The sequence below is a fragment of the Zeus faber genome (assembly GCF_960531495.2).
Source record: "Zeus faber genome assembly, chromosome: 11".
NCBI classification, from domain to species: domain Eukaryota; kingdom Metazoa; phylum Chordata; class Actinopteri; order Zeiformes; family Zeidae; genus Zeus; species Zeus faber.
This window is the reverse complement of record NC_137205.1, coordinates 10,536,857-10,552,436: the sequence shown is the minus strand read 5'-3', so window position 1 is coordinate 10,552,436 and position 15,580 is coordinate 10,536,857. Positions and strand designations below refer to the sequence as shown.

General features: G+C 46.2%; 1 protein-coding gene across 1 annotated transcript; it reads left to right on the top strand.

Moving 5' to 3' along the window:
* Positions 1–1,300: 1,300 nt before the first annotated feature.
* Positions 1,301–14,172, top strand: pdgfbb (platelet-derived growth factor beta polypeptide b). The gene is made up of 8 exons (XM_080008985.1): positions 1,301–2,158; positions 7,890–7,986; positions 8,785–8,841; positions 10,169–10,362; positions 10,461–10,652; positions 10,779–11,667; positions 11,807–11,966; positions 12,088–14,172. Exons 1-7 carry the CDS (start codon positions 2,093–2,095, stop codon positions 11,947–11,949), a joined length of 1,638 nt encoding a protein of 545 aa, XP_079865111.1. The 5' UTR covers positions 1,301–2,092; the 3' UTR covers positions 11,950–11,966; positions 12,088–14,172.
* The last annotated feature ends 1,408 nt before the right edge of the window (positions 14,173–15,580 follow it).

Here is a 15,580-nt window from a genome sequence, read left to right as displayed (position 1 = left end):
GTCTGGAATTAATATTTATTCATTTATTATTTATTTATTAATTTAATTAATTAATGAACATTTTGTTAACTGTCAGGGACAGCTGGCAACCCTGGGCTTTGTGTTGGAATTTCTCTTTTTTGCCGATGGCGTTGTTTCTTTAAAAGATAACAGTGCAGCCAAATGATACATTCGACCTCTTTATGCAATAATTCAGTCCTCCGCAAGCTTTTCTTTCGGGGTCCCTGTCGCCTTCGGTTTCCACTCGCGGAGTCAGACGAATTGTTCAGAAATGTTCTCTAAACATCGGCGGCCGTGAAAGGTCAGGAGCCTGAGAATAACTTGCGTGGTATTTTGGAGCACCTTCTCGCGCGGGGGTTTGGATGCGAGACGCAGATGAGATCGGTCAGCGCCGGCCTCGCGACTCGGAAAAGATAAAGGCCTTTTCCTGTTACGTAATGGGCCAAATTTTGTTTTATCGGCCATTTAAGAAATGTAAGCGTTTCTCATTTCTATGCAAAACGTGTCACATCCATTCAATGCAAGTTGTAGCTTTGGGTGGATCATCTGGGGCAGGTCGAGGTCCCCACCCTTCGAGGGGGCTCCGGGGCCGTGACCCCCCAGGAGAATTTAATTATTTCAAAACGGTGACGAATGATGGATCCTCCTGAATTGTACATACCAAGTCGCTACCAGGCTACACACCCCGGCTCGTGCAGCAGCATGGCATAAAAACATTCACTTGATAATAAAAGCACCGAATCTGCGATGCAAATTCGGCACAACCTAGCCTTACAATGCAGGGGGGGTGGGGGGGTTTAGAAAACAAACAAACAAAAAAATGTTTGCTGGCTGATGAGAATTAAATTGAGGCGAAAAAAAGGAAAACATTAATAACAGTAATTACATCATTCACTCATCATATTATTGAGGGGAGAGCTGTATTGGCATTTTTGACGATTGGCTGGGTCACACCCTCCTCACCTCAAGAGACGGTTAACAGCCCAATATAATTGACATAAGTACAGCGGTATAAATGAACACTAAGGGGAAATTAAACACGATAAAAAAAGTAACTCAGTGGATCATTTATTTTTTTTTTTTTGTTGTTTTTGTTTTTTTACTACTAATCTTGAGCTCGGAGTGGCTGAAGTGAGGCCATTGTTTCTGTGTATGCAGATTATGAGCCATTCTTCAGGCAGGGGGCGGGAGAGAGATAGAGATGCGCGCGTCGCGCCTCGGGTCCGGGAAAGCCTCCGCGTAATCAGGCGGCTCCAGGCTGGGACGCGCCGAGCGGCAGCCCTGCTCATTGATAAGGCTCCTTGGAAGGAGAGGACCAAACCACCGGCCCCTGCCGTTGCCGCAGACCTTTCCAGCCAGCTTTGTGGACTTTATTACGGTTTCGCGGCGCGGCGAATGAAATAGTGAACACGGAGGAGGAGACGGCTGGATTTTATTTTCTCCTTGGAACGATGCAAACTTAGTTGTATTTATTAGTTTTATTAATATTATTATTATTATTATTATTATTAGAATAATAATAATTATTATTATTTGTGTGTGTGTGTGTGTGTGTGCGTTTTAAGTCCCGGTGGATTTCGTTCGTTTTACGGCTTTTGGACACCTATTACACGGAGATGTAAATTCAATTTTTTATTTTTCTTTTTTTTTTTTTAATTTTCCATTTTTTTTTTTGTTCATCATCGCACGCTATCCGCCAAGACATCGGATACACACTGGCTTCAAACTGCCGCAAAAGTGCACTTTTATTTATAACCAACACAACGTGCGCCTCGGCGTAAACGACCTCGAGTCTTCCAAGAGAATGGACTTTATAGGTTTTTTTCCCTAACAAATATCCGCCGCTTTAGTTATTATTATTGTTATTGTTATTGTTATTGTTATTGTTATTATTATTATTATTATTATTATTATTATTATTATTATTATTATTATTATTATTATTATTATTATTATTATCATTATTGTCGGGAGAGTCTCGTCCACGCGCCCCGGCAGCGCCAGCCGCTGTCCCTCGCGCGCAGTGCTGAGCGCAGCGGCCTCGCGCTGCCATAAATGCTCGGTCCGTCCTGGCGCGAGGCCGGGCAGCAAGATGAGCTCGTGGCTGCCGCTGCTCGCCCTGCTGGCGTCCGGTCTGCTGCGGTGTGGCGCCGCCCAGGTGAGTCCCCTGGAGAGAGGGAGAGAGAGGGAGAAAAACAATAATAATCACAATCATCACCCCTTTGATTTTCTGCCGTTGTTTATTCTTCCTTCCGTTCAAACCGCGGGGTCCGTTGCTCTCGACCGTCCAACGTGAGATGCTTGAGAGCAGCAAGAGTGATTGTATGCCGTCTTGTAGCTCATATAAAACCGCGCCCGGTGTATCTGATGGGCGCAAAGGGTTTGGCCTGCATGGCCGGCACTACGTCGGACTGACATAGTGCCGGCCTTTGGGTAGAAGTAATGGATTTGATCAGGACTCAGTGAAACGTAAAGCTGAGCGGAAAAACGGTGTTTTGTTGCATCCTCATTCCCTTCGCTTCTCTCCTCTCCTCTCCTCTCCTCTCCTCTCCTCTCCTCTTCTCTTCTCCTGGGGTCCGGCCTGGTGTATTCCATTCTGGTCCGGCCTCTTCCGTTAAATTGAAGCACCTACTGCGCTCACGGGTCAACCGAAAAACCTGCGCTTTTTCATTTATTTATTTATTTTACACCCGAAGAGCAGACGGAACTATATTTTTCCATCAAGACCACCGCTTTCTATTTGAGACTTGATGACAGCGAACATTAGCGCGTCATCACTAGTAGATAGATTCATAGAGTCAAGATTATATTGATTGTATTCAACCACATCTATCTATTCAAGATTCATAACATTCCTTCCTACAAACCGCGGCGAACTCTAATCTTCATGGTGTCTCCCGGCCCCCGGTGCGCACTCTACAACTGGCAGTTGTGGAATATCACATCTCATAGAAAGCTTAATCAGAGCTGTATTCCCACTGTCCTCCGGGGGCGAAGTCATTCTCAAAATTCAGGACGCGTCTCATCATTCAACCCCTCCGAGAGGGGTGGAATCCCTAAAAGAGAAAATAACTGTTATTTCTCCCATTAGCTGACTTGGTGAATGGATGCCTGGAGGGCACTTGCATGGCAGGGAGGGAGGGAGGGCGGGCGGGCGGGCGGGCGGGCTCGCTCGCTAGATGCCCCGCGTTTGAAAAAAAACAAAAAAAAAACCCACCGCATCCACGGACAATGTTCCAGATGTTTTACACCCTGAGCGCCGCCATAAACCTGTCAGTAGACACCGATGTAACATCCTGGTATTTTAGAACTCGGGGAGTCGGCGGCCTTTCAGTCGGAGTTTCACTTTGTCTTGCCTCCAACCCCCCCTCGGAAAACGCCCAAAAGTGCAATATGCCCGGGAGGGAGACAAGCTGTAAGATGGGCAGCGTGTTGTCGGGCGTGAAATATCTGTCACATTTCAGCACTGTGTAAATCATTTGTCATGCTAATGCCTTTGACCTCAAACCGCACAGTGCCTCCGCTGACCTCAAAAAAGATCGTCTCTCCCAAGTCCCCCTAGACTTCAGTTTGCCAGATGTTGTCCATAAAATAGTGATGACTGAACATTTACTATGTCATATATATAGAAAGGATACTGATGGATCCTTTGAAACGAAACAGGCTTTTTGCGGTGCTCTTCATGATGCATTTGGTCGACAGTGTGGTCGCATACTGTACATAGTGAAGGAGAAGAGAAAGCGGCCAACATTTGACATGGCCTTTAAAAGATAAGCTTAATTTAGCACGTGTGCCAACATTTCGACTCAGATACAGCTGCATCGACTAAAATTCGAGTTGGAATGGCAAGTGAGTAAACACGGGTCTCCTCTGAGACACACACAATGGCTGCATTTGGGACGAACTTCCTACCCTTTTTTAACATAAAAGGCCACACAGAAACTTGCATAACGGACATTGTGATGTTCCCTTGAAGACGTTCTATACTTCTTTGGATATAAAAAGTCCATTCATCAAATCCAATGCACGATAAGCTCTGAATGGAGAAAGAAAGAATGTTTTTTAGAATTTGCTGACTGGGCCCGTTGCTCGCCAGCCTATAGATTCTGAAGGTCTTTCTGGGGTCAAGACAATCTGGGTCACACGCACTCACACACACACACACACACACACACACACACACACACACACACACACACACACACACACACACACACACACACACACACACACACACTCACACACACACACACACACTGAGGGACCAAGACAGTTTTAGGAAGTGAGTATGTAAACAAGTCAGATTAGGGCACCCCTCTTTGTTGGTTTGCTTTGAATGTGGCTCTTTTGTTTTCATCCAATCAGATCTATAACTTGCTTTCCGGTTCCTCCTGCACAGACCCAGTGGTCGTGGTGGGCGTCAGTGGTTCGAGGGGGTTATTCCCCTTCTGGGCTTGGATTGGGATCACAGACTTAAAACTGAACCGGGGTCATTTGGCACATTGACGGCCCCTGCAATCATGTACAATTCTGATCTATATCGCTGACGTCAGCATGCACTGGCGTGCGTAACGATCGTTTGAGTCCTTCCATCGGTCAGATATGATACCGTTAAATGTCAATGTTGACTGCTATAATAGTAATAATGTTCCTGATGTTTTCAATATGTAAACGGTATTTTATTATCATAATTTCGAATGTAATGTCCAGTACACCAACACACAGAATCTACAAATCCATTGGCTCACTCTCACTGTGTCCTGTTCTGTTCATTTGGACTTGGTAAATTGGACCGGGTAGCAATACAAATTACAATATATAATTGCAATGTGGTCGGACTTAAAACAAGGGCAAATTGCACTCAGCCGCAGAACTGTATCGCCGTGTTTGCACTGTCATATCATTAGCACAATATCTTTTGTGAATAGGTCAGTAAGATGGTGCAGATATTAATCGCAATTCATACGCATTTCATGGTGCTTTTAGCAGCCGCAACCCAATCTTTGTGAATTTGCCACAATGCACTGTAGGCATATTGCAAATATTTAATAAAAGGGCGGAAGGTGTGGAACATAGATTATTGACACGGAATGCAGTTTAAAGTTCGTCAAACTCTGTGACTGCTGATGTTACTAAGTTCTACAGATGTGCTCAGTGAAAGTCACTTTGGATGGAAGCATCTGCCGCGTAAATATCTGCAGTACATGTCAGGACTAATATCAAACTTATAAAGGGCGACTGAACTGGAGATCCCTGTCATCAAACCCTCTCCTGGTTTTATGGTATCTGCAGGCTACACACACCACATGTAAGGGAGACATCACATTGTCAGGGAGAAAGCGAGAGATGCGTTTGAGGTACAAGACCAGGAATTCCCAGAGTTACCTCATGAGGATTCATAAGACTGCAGAACATTCATGCAATTTGCAGTGATGTTTCTTCAGAAACATTAATTGTTCTTCCACCTCATCATTTAACTTTGTCAAGTGAACATATGCACTTTCGCAGTAGGCGGTTACCATGTGATAAGGTAAAGATAGAGTTAATTCAGGGCACAGATATTGGCGCGTGCCAGTTATCTGCACGTCTGTTCGACGTTTCACAGGGCTTCATGTGAAACTTTACGCATGTGCTGCGGCTGCTGCCTCTGAAGCCGCCAGCGACCTAGACCCCCCTAATTACGTACCATTAGATCTTCCATCTCCCCTCCCGCTCCGCTGCAAGCTCTGCCTGTACCTGGCATTTCTCAATATGTCCAATAGCCCTCCGAGGCATGGGGGCTGTCGACTCTGTCAACCTTCTGTGGAGGCTTGCAAAAGACCTGGAAGCAGGTTCTGGACTACGTTGCACATAACTGCACAAAACTGAACTACCCAATACTTTAGTCATTTTAATGGGTCTATTTTGGAAACAGATATGGTTGTGTTGTCCTCAAACGCTACTGGAGGCTAGACAGACAGTAATCGGTAATCATGACCTTTTTCCTTTCGTTACGTCTCAGTCCTTTTTGTGAAGAGGGATGCAGCAGCCGTGGTTGTTGAAGATCTTGCTCTGAATTGAGAGAACAAAATAAGAGGCACGTGGCCCAGCAGCTGTCTTTGTGTCTGCATCAGCAGAAACCAATTATCGAGAACAGACTAATGGCTCCAGATGGAGCTGGATGCTGAGACAGAGTTCGTCACTTAGAGACTTGCTGCGAGGGGGAGTCATTTGGATTGTTCTCCCTGCCTCGGCTTTTCATTACAGCGTTCTCCTTTATCTTTCCGACGCAAGCTGTTCGTTGGAGGCCATAATCCCCAGCTTCGGCGGAATGAGAATCAATCAAAGGCAGCGGAATCAATTGACGCGCTCTCCACCACCAAATCTATCCAAGGCCGCCAGATCTGAACAAAGCCAGAAATAGGAAGGGAGGATAATGGACAGAAGCACCTCTGTCAGTGTTTACCTGTGTCTAGCTGTGTATACCTGCTCAGTTGCCCGGAGCTGAAGTGTTTGCTCAATATTTCCCGCTCAGACACAAATCATCATGACACCGGGCGCCAGTGCAAACAAAGACACGCATCATAATTAACATCCGGGCACAAATGGGCGAGCAGGCGGGTCGTCTCCTTCCACGATGGGGAGGAAGTAACGGCAATGGCTCCTCAGGGGCATCGGCGGTCCGGGGATGGAGATGTAAATTCATGGCATTTCCCCGTCGTATACTTGGACTCTCTGCAGAGCCAACTAACAATGGCTGAGAGTCAGCGGCGTACAGTAGAAAGCGGGGCGTGAGTGCCGCTTTTACGATGTTTCCTCTGGCTAAAACCTGTTTCCCACAGGAGTTCATTATATTCATGGGAATGTTATGCTACATGCATGGAAGTTTACTCGGCTGGAGTCAACCTGGAACAATGGAGTGTGTTTGGAAAAGACGCGTTAGGTTAGATGCATTTTGATACAGACTGCGTTAGAATGAATACAAGTCATGTGTCATGTCTCTCATGTCTTATGGGCACAAATGGGATCTCTCAAACATGCAATTATTTGCAATTTAGCCTTTCAGGGGAAATCTCCCACTGGTCAAAACCGGCTTTGCCATTTTTTATTTATTTTTTGAATCATTCAGTTAGTTCCATCCTGTCACTTGGCAAGGCAAAAAGAAGCGCACCCACAAACCCATCAGAGGAAGTGTCTCGACCCATGTCTGATCCCTCTGCCTGTTTTTAACCCCTTCTTTTATTCATCTATTATCCCTCTTTTTTTTTGTTGGATCCACCTCCCTTCTCTTCTCCTCTCTGTATCACTCCTTCCCCCACATCCTGGCTCCTTCCTGGCCCCTTTGACCCCTAAATGTTAGCAGATGAGAGGACACAAGGCCAATAGTCATTCACCCCGCTCTTAGTGACCATTGTGTGTCCGCTGAAGCTAATGCCTCCCCCAAACCCAAACTTGTGCCCCCCCCCAGCCTCCCCTCTTGTCGATTAATGACCAAGGGTTTTAACCCCACGCACCCCAAAGTGTTGCTCGGTTGTCCGTCTGGTCGTTTGGTCTAAAGTTTGTGTTTGATGAAGCGACACACTTTAAAGCTCATGCACTCGCTCCACTCCTGACAAGAGTTGTTGGGGAAGATTCTGTAAGCATGATTCATGTAGTTGGCCCTCATCGCCCCATTGATTCTATCATTTCATGTCTTTTCCCTTGATGATTCTATCTGTTGCTTCCATGATGCATTTCCACTGTGTTTGCTCAACGTTTGTTTGCTCCAGGAACATTACTGAGAAGCTGCAGTGCTGTCTGTCATTTTTCCTAACTAGGCTTCTCCTTGTGTGTGTGTGTTTGTGTGTGTGTGTGTGTGTGTGTGTGTGTGTGTGTGTGTGTGTGTGTGTGTGTGTGGGTGTTTGCTCCAGGGGGACCCTCTGCCTGCAGCGCTGGTGGAGCTGGTTAGGAGCAGCCCCATCTCCTCTATAGAAGACCTTCAGCTGCTGCTGCTCTCTGACTCCGTAGGTAAAGGACAACATCATTTCTCAAGTTACTACTGTTAAAACAGATACATACTATGTTGAGTCTTTCAGCCATTTCTGATCAAATATACTGTACATTTTCTCAGTGTATGGGTGTTTGGAATGTATATGACTGTATTGTGAACATCGAACCACTGACTTTTAGATCATGGAAATATCTACTAAGGGATGCACTGGGTCACATTCATAACATATAAATGGGAATAATTCGTTTTGCTAATTCAAGGATAGGCAAAGAAAGTGACACACATACAAAAAGTGGCCTGTTTTCCAGCCTAATTGTGACTAACAAACATCAGCAGCAATAAAAACCCTCATGCACAAACAAATTGCCGAAACGAGAGGCTTACATGTGCACACACCAACACAGTCACATGGACCAGAGCAGTGAGAATGATAAACAATGCAACAATGACTTGAACAGGGCTTTTCTCTCTCTCTCTCTCTCTCTATCTCTCTCTATCGTTCTCTCTCTCTCTCCCTTCCATCTTTTGCTCACTTGCGCACAACACACACACACACACACACACACACACACACACACACACACACACACACACACACACACACACACACACACACACACACACACACACACACGTGCATTTCGTGTCCTTGCGTGTACAAGGGTGGGGTAGATGGGTGGGGGGCATTCCAAGGTCCTGAAATAAAGAGAAAAATGAATTCACACACCAAAAAGTCACAACCTTAAAAACAATAGCTTGTGTTTGGATATCCCACACCAATACTGAGAGCATATTTGTTGATTGTTTGGCCTCAGACGAGGAGGACGAGGGCTCACCAGCGAATGGAGGTCACAGATTACCAAGGAGCCTGGGTGAGTTTATGCCTCCCTCTCTTCCTCCTCTACCTCTTCTTGCCTTTTTTTTTTTGCCTTGATTTTTTAATCCCTCCTCCCCCCTCCCCATTCTGCAAGACCAAATATGATGCTTTGTCAGCAGTGTGGGCAAGTGATTTGTTGACATGAGACAAAAATAGTATAAATAAATAGTGTTTGTTTTTTTACTTCATCCTTCTCACTTCAGTTCTTTGCTACACCCTTCTGTAGGTTTGCAAGCGTATCGACCCATTTCAGCGAGGGTGGGGCGGAATCTGTAAATGGTTTGCAGATGTTGAAACACTTCACCATATGTCATACATAATGTCACCAGTGTCAAGTGTGGTTGCTCTCAAATCAAATCAATTTAATCAATATGTTCCTTGAGGGAAAGAGGCTCAGTGTCCCACCTTGATGTAGTGAAGACTCCTATTAGATCACACATCTTCACATACCGCCAATCTCTTGGAAGTCTACCTGGCCACAAAAGCATCAACCGTGATGACAAATGCACGCTTGCACTCCAGCGGTAGGGACGGAGACAGTGCTTGAATGGAGAATTCCTGATTTTCTCCACAAACATTGAAGCTCTGCATCCTGATTAGCCGAGGTCTCGTGCGTGCTGGGTCATCCTTCTTGGCCGTTGACTGATACGAGGAACGTGGTTTTGGTGACACCGTGAAGTCCTGCCAATTAACGCCTTGTTTTCTCTATCCTGACAAAGCAGCCGTTTTAATTGCCAAACGTTCATATGCAAAAAGCCTCGGCACTTAAACTGTGCCATTGTAAAATGTTATTATGAACCCTGAGAATGAACAGTATCTGAACCTTTGTGAAGGTCAGTGGAATGACCTTCACAAAGGTTACATGCCTCTTGTTGGAAAGAATGCCCCAGAACGTGTTCACAACCAAGATACACTGCAACAAAATGTTGCCACTGCGACAAAATGTTGATGAAATTATGTTAAAAAAGGCTGAAAAAGATAACATCTGCCAAACATGAAAATTATATTCTATATCCAATCTCTATTCAACATATATTTGCCCCAAAAAATGATGAACTTTGCTGTTTTGTATTTTGCACTGCAACTGTGCAGTGTGTTCACTTTGTTCACTCGCACTCTGTCCCATTTCATGGCAACTGAGTTGTTGTGACTTCCGCAGTGCTTGAAACAATATAGTTGAACTATAAATGAAGGATGCTGTTTCCACTCGCACCTACGACCGACGTACTTTTATTATATCAATGTCGTGAACCCAGAGCAGGCATTTCATTATTTTGCTACACAGTCAAGCTGAGTCACTGTCCGTCCTGTGTCCCCCTCAGATGCCCAGCCAGCCCAGCAGGCTCTATGTAAAGTGCGTACGGAGGTGGTCGAGGTGACCAGGTCCATGTTGGACCGTAGCAACGCTAACTTCCTGCTTTGGCCACCGTGTGTTGAGGTGCAGCGCTGCTCTGGCTGCTGCAACACCAAGAGCCTGCAGTGTGTCCCTGTCCTCACACACACTAGATACCTGCAGGTAAATGCACATAAGCACACAGATAAACACACGCTGCTACTCTATTTCATTTGCTGAGTCATCCCCTGTTTCTCCCCTTTTTGGCTCACTTCCACCAGGTGATGAAAATCCAGTACGTCAACAAAAGGCCTACCTACGCCAAAGCCGTGGTGTCCGTGGTGGACCACGTGGAGTGCAGGTGCCAGCCCATCCCGCGTCCACCCGCACACAAGAAGAAATCGTCTCGCAGAGGGCAAGTCCATAACAAGGACCAACATCACAACCACACCGTGGACCAAGGACAGGGGCAGGTCAGTCTCTATTACGTCAATTTGTGGTAGACTAAATATTTTGAAGCTAGGCTCTAATTAAGCGTGCTGATCGATACCAAATGAGATTACAATGAGCTGAATGCGATTGCATTTTTCTCGTTATAGGGCAAGACGCACTCCAAGGAGCTACTTCACCGTCAAGACGAGCTAAAACAGAATCAGGGCATCCATTTGGAGGAGCTGCTGGAACAGCACTGGAGCCCCAGGGGAGACACCTTCACCCAGACAGAGGAGCACTACAGTTTGGGCGGAGAAGACGCATCCCGTTCCGGGGAGGTTATTCTCTACGCGCCCCACTGGGTCCATAACGCCACCAGACTCCTTGGGACTAAAGACGGGAATTTCAACCCTAAACATGTGGAGGAAGGGATAGTGCCAGGAAGTAATAGGACTCATTCTTTTCTGGATATAACTGGAGATGGGGTCGGTGTGGAGCAGAAAAAGAAAAGTGTTGAAGGCGTTGACTTGCTGCTGCTCAATGGCAGCGACGGGCGCGAGAAGATGGAGGAGAGGCCGAGCTACAGCAGCGAAGATGAAGTCAGGGACCAAGGGAGCCAAAGACAAGACGCACAAACAATGGAGCCCTCGCCGCAAGATGATGGATACAAAGTCTCAAAGAGCCAGGAAAGGGATTACGATCAGAAAGCCACTCAAAACCCACAGGCAATGTTCGGGTCGACCCAGGCGACCGACCGGATAGGCTGGAGCGGATTCCGACCCACGAAAGAGCCCAATCCAGAGCCTCGGGAGCCAGGGAGGAGGCGAGACAACGAGACGCCCGAAGAGGAGAGGAGGTTGCGAATGGAGGTGGAGAAACTAGAAGAGGAGAGGGAGGAGCTGCTACTCCTCCATAAGAGGCTGGACCAGGAGAAGGAGCTACTGCGGCAACAGCAACTGAGACGTGAGGAGGACAGGGAGAGGAAGAGAGGCGGTCATCAGCACCATCTGCACAATAAACAGCACCACCACCCACAAACGACAACACAAATCACAGGTACCGCGGGGCCTTTAATGTTTGGGGTCGGCCATGGCTTCAGTCGCGCTGCGCTCCAATGATATTTCCCCCCCGGAATGTGTTTCTATTCACCTGTTTCTTTTTACCGCCCTTTCACCCTTATTTTCTATCCTTTCAGTCACAGCATCTCCCACGACCACGCGGCCCCCGCCGGCCCCCGCCGGCCCCAGGCCCCCTGCTCAGCCCCGCCCACCAAGGAGAAGGTTGAGGAAGAACCGCAAGCGAATCAGCAAGGCAGCTATGAGAGCGAGGCTCATGTAGAAATTGCGTCAACCCGAGTGAGTAAAGCGAATGATTAAATTACTCGATGAAACGGTACAATTTCACGTACTGTGCCTTATGTCTACAAAATACATAAAACGACTGACCTTTTGGCGCTCGTTTTATTTTTCCCCACAGGGGCACGCGATGGGCTCTCGATGTTTCTTTCATTCCTTTTCGGACGCCCCGGCTTCAGAGAAGAGCGACGTCCTTCCCCTCACCTACATATTTATTTGCCTGTCAGTACTTGCTCATCCTGTGAGGTTTTCCTAGTAACACTACTAATGATTATCTGGTAACTGCCCGCAAAGGAAGTGAATGGGGTGGAGAGGAGAGAAAGGACCACAGACCATATATATACACACGCCAAGTTTCACCTGCTTCAGAGGACATTCGCTCCCTGGGTTTCGTCATTTTTTGAATGAACCGAATGAACTGGACCTCTGAGATCGACAGTTGGTGCGTGGACGGCGGAAACCGTCGAACTCTGGAGACATTTGGTGCAATCCGGAACCCTCTCGTTGGACCCGTGTTTGCTATCGGTAAAAAAAGGGAAGTGACGCAAAGTCCGACGGATCCGAGTTTCTGAAAGAACTTGTTCTGTTGGTGGAGAGACTTGGCTTTTTTTCCCCACGGATAAGAGTTTGGAGACTTTGGACAACGGGCTCCTCCAAACTACAAAGTAGAAAGATCGGAAATAAGTGACTTTGAAGAATGTGTGATTTTAGTCCCACTTGGTGATAACATGTGCCATGCAGCCGCGTCACATGCAAACGTGTTATAACCGGATGAACTTGAGACGTTTGGGGAAACAGCTGAGACGGAAATCCTGAAGTCCAGTCAAATATTTCCATGCATTATAAAATTTGTTTTAAGGGAATATGTAACCCTGTGTTTGAATGACTGTACCAACCAAATCACTAATAAGCTCACAACATAAGATACAGTAACAGTGGTTTCTCTGGAGGTTTTTGGGGTCTCTCTAACTCATTGCAAACACTGGAATCCCACCGATTGTTTTCGTGTCTCTTTCAAGTCCACAGCGGGCGCGCCACGCTAAAAGGTTTGGTGCTTACCGAATAACCCCGGCCCGTTGCCATGTTTCTTATTTATTTGCATCCACGAAGCTCCAGATTTAGAGGCTGAAAGAGGTTAATCACAAAAGTGTATTTGAAAAAGGGATCGTTGTTCGTTGCATTTACTTGGCCGTATCAAACAGAAAGAGATGGTAATGTAATGGCGTGAAGACGCGTCATGTCCTACGTACTTATGTCGCCGTGTGTGGAAGAATTCGCTCGTATGTACATATGTCACGTACGTGAATGTGTGTGTGGTCGCGCGTGTCTGTGTGTGTGTTGGTGTCTCCCTGTGGGTATTTGAACAGGCAGGGGAAGGCGTGACTCTTGTCACTTACCGTGATGTTGTACCGTGCCAGAGGAGCTGAGCCGTCTCCTTGCGTGAGTCTCGGAGGCGGAAACGGCATAAAGCACCGATCCTGTCTTTATGCGAGTAGAAAGCTTTGCCTTCTGTTTGTTGCTTTATTTGACACGCGCGCACGCACACACACACACACACACACACACACACACACACACGCGCACACACACACACACAGACTCAACACAATGAGACTACTGGAACGAGGCGCCATTGTAATCCTACAACAAGGGAAAGCCAGCAGCTCTTGCTCTCTCTCTCTCTCCCCCTCTCTCTTTGTGTTTATTTTTTGCCTGAAACAATTGTGTCCCTCTCAGTCATCGGAAAAGAGAAATGAGACATGTACAGTAGACCTACAGTCTAGAGTGACCCTGTGGAGCGGTCTTTTCAACTACCCACATTGTAGTTATTTAAACCAATCCCAACCGTACTTGGTTCACAGGAACCCAGAGACAGAGAGAAGACGCCAATGAGGAACTTTGTGAGATAGACGTTGCTTTGCCTGTGTTTCCTCCTACGAGGAAGGTAAGACAGGTTGACCGCATGGTTGGGGAAAACAAAAAATACAATCATGTTTTAATATTTCCATGTCTCTATTCTCCTCACCAGATGAGGGTTTGTTAAGTTATTGAATATGTGGCTTGTATGTTCACACCAACTTATAACTGTTATTGATCATTGTTTTGTTGATTTGTAATGCGTTATCGGAGGAAAAGTAATGTTTTGTCATAACATTGCCACCTAATCCTATTTTGATATGGCCATAAAAAAGCATATGTGCTTGAATATATTGCTGTGTTGTACTTCTGTTTTTCTGTTTCTTTGTTGTCGCTTTTGTTATTGTTTATGAAGTTGTTCAATCAAACGTATTATGATGTCGCGTGGATAAAGATGGCAGGGATAACAGGCTGCAAGCAAACGAGGAAATGTCGCTGAAAGTGGTAATCCGAAAGATTATTTTGTTTAAAAAAAAAACCTAGCATAGCCAAAAAATAATTTAAAATACCTTTCCTTCAGATGGATGAATATCCAAGCATATCCTGATTATAATTTACCAAAAAGGGAATCGGTGGTGTCATGATTTTACAATGTTATGGACAGTGGCCATGAACACACACACACACACACACACACACACACACACACACACACACACACACACACACACACACACACACACACACACACACACACACACACACACACACACACACACACACACACATATATACTCTATATATATATATATATATAGATAGAGAGAGAGAGAGAGAGAGAGAGAGAGAGAGAGAATATATATGTGTGTGTGTGTGTATATATATATATATATATACATATACTGTATATACTTGGAATAATTGTTAATTTTATGACAAAATTGGAAATTTGTGGTTGAGTTGGTACCTCAGCAGAGGGCCTCCCAGCCAGTTTATCGCATTTTTTAGGGTCTGAATTCAACTGGATGGATTAAAATCCGGTGTACTAGGAAGAGCAACGGTACAATGGAGTAGAACTTGCCACATGCAATAAGTTTCTGGGATATTCGTTTTTCCTAAAACTGACTGTGTTGCAGTACCTTGCATGAACCACCAGGGAGCAGCCCATCAGTCACACCATCGACACCAACTCCACAGCTCACACCGACTCTCTGAGGGCCACCATGGCAGTTTATGGAAAAATCCCATTTTATTTAAACGCATAGTAGTAGTAGTTAGATATTATCAATTCCGATCTGGACCGCTTTTCGTACGCAGCTTGCACCCATGCAAAAATTGAGCGGGCCCTGCGGTCTGAAAGTAGTCCAGCGGATTCCCATCCAGTGTCTGGATCGTGCGCTGCATCCAATCACCGCCTCCTTAGCTCCTCTGCCACGGCGGTGACGCCACCTTTTGGCTGCCGAAAAAATTGTTCAATGCAAGTGTTTGTTCCGAGGACCCGCGCAGCGGGACGCACTTGAACAGCTGACAGAGAGGAGGACAGAGAAGAGGCCTCGCTCACGTTTATCCGCTTGACTCTTGCCCTCGGAAAACTCGACCGGGGGTCGACGCGCGCTTTTGAAGCAGGAAAGACGGATTCAAATCCAGAGCGCCAGACGCTGATTTTGGAAAGTCCTTACCGTATTACCATACCGTGTGCATATTGTCCAGCTTATCGGGGGCCTTGTTGCTTGTGGTCCAACGATTATACTCGGTTT

Excerpts from the sequence above, each read along its gene's own strand:
- pdgfbb (XM_080008985.1), top strand. The coding sequence starts at position 2,093 with ATGAGCTCGTGGCTGCCGCTGCTCGCCCTGCTGGCGTCCGGTCTGCTG. Across the intron at positions 7,987-8,784 it reads GCTGCTCTCTGACTCCGTAG|ACGAGGAGGACGAGGGCTCA; the intron begins GTAAAGGACAAC and ends GTTTGGCCTCAG. Across the intron at positions 10,363-10,460 it reads CACACACTAGATACCTGCAG|GTGATGAAAATCCAGTACGT; the intron begins GTAAATGCACAT and ends CACTTCCACCAG.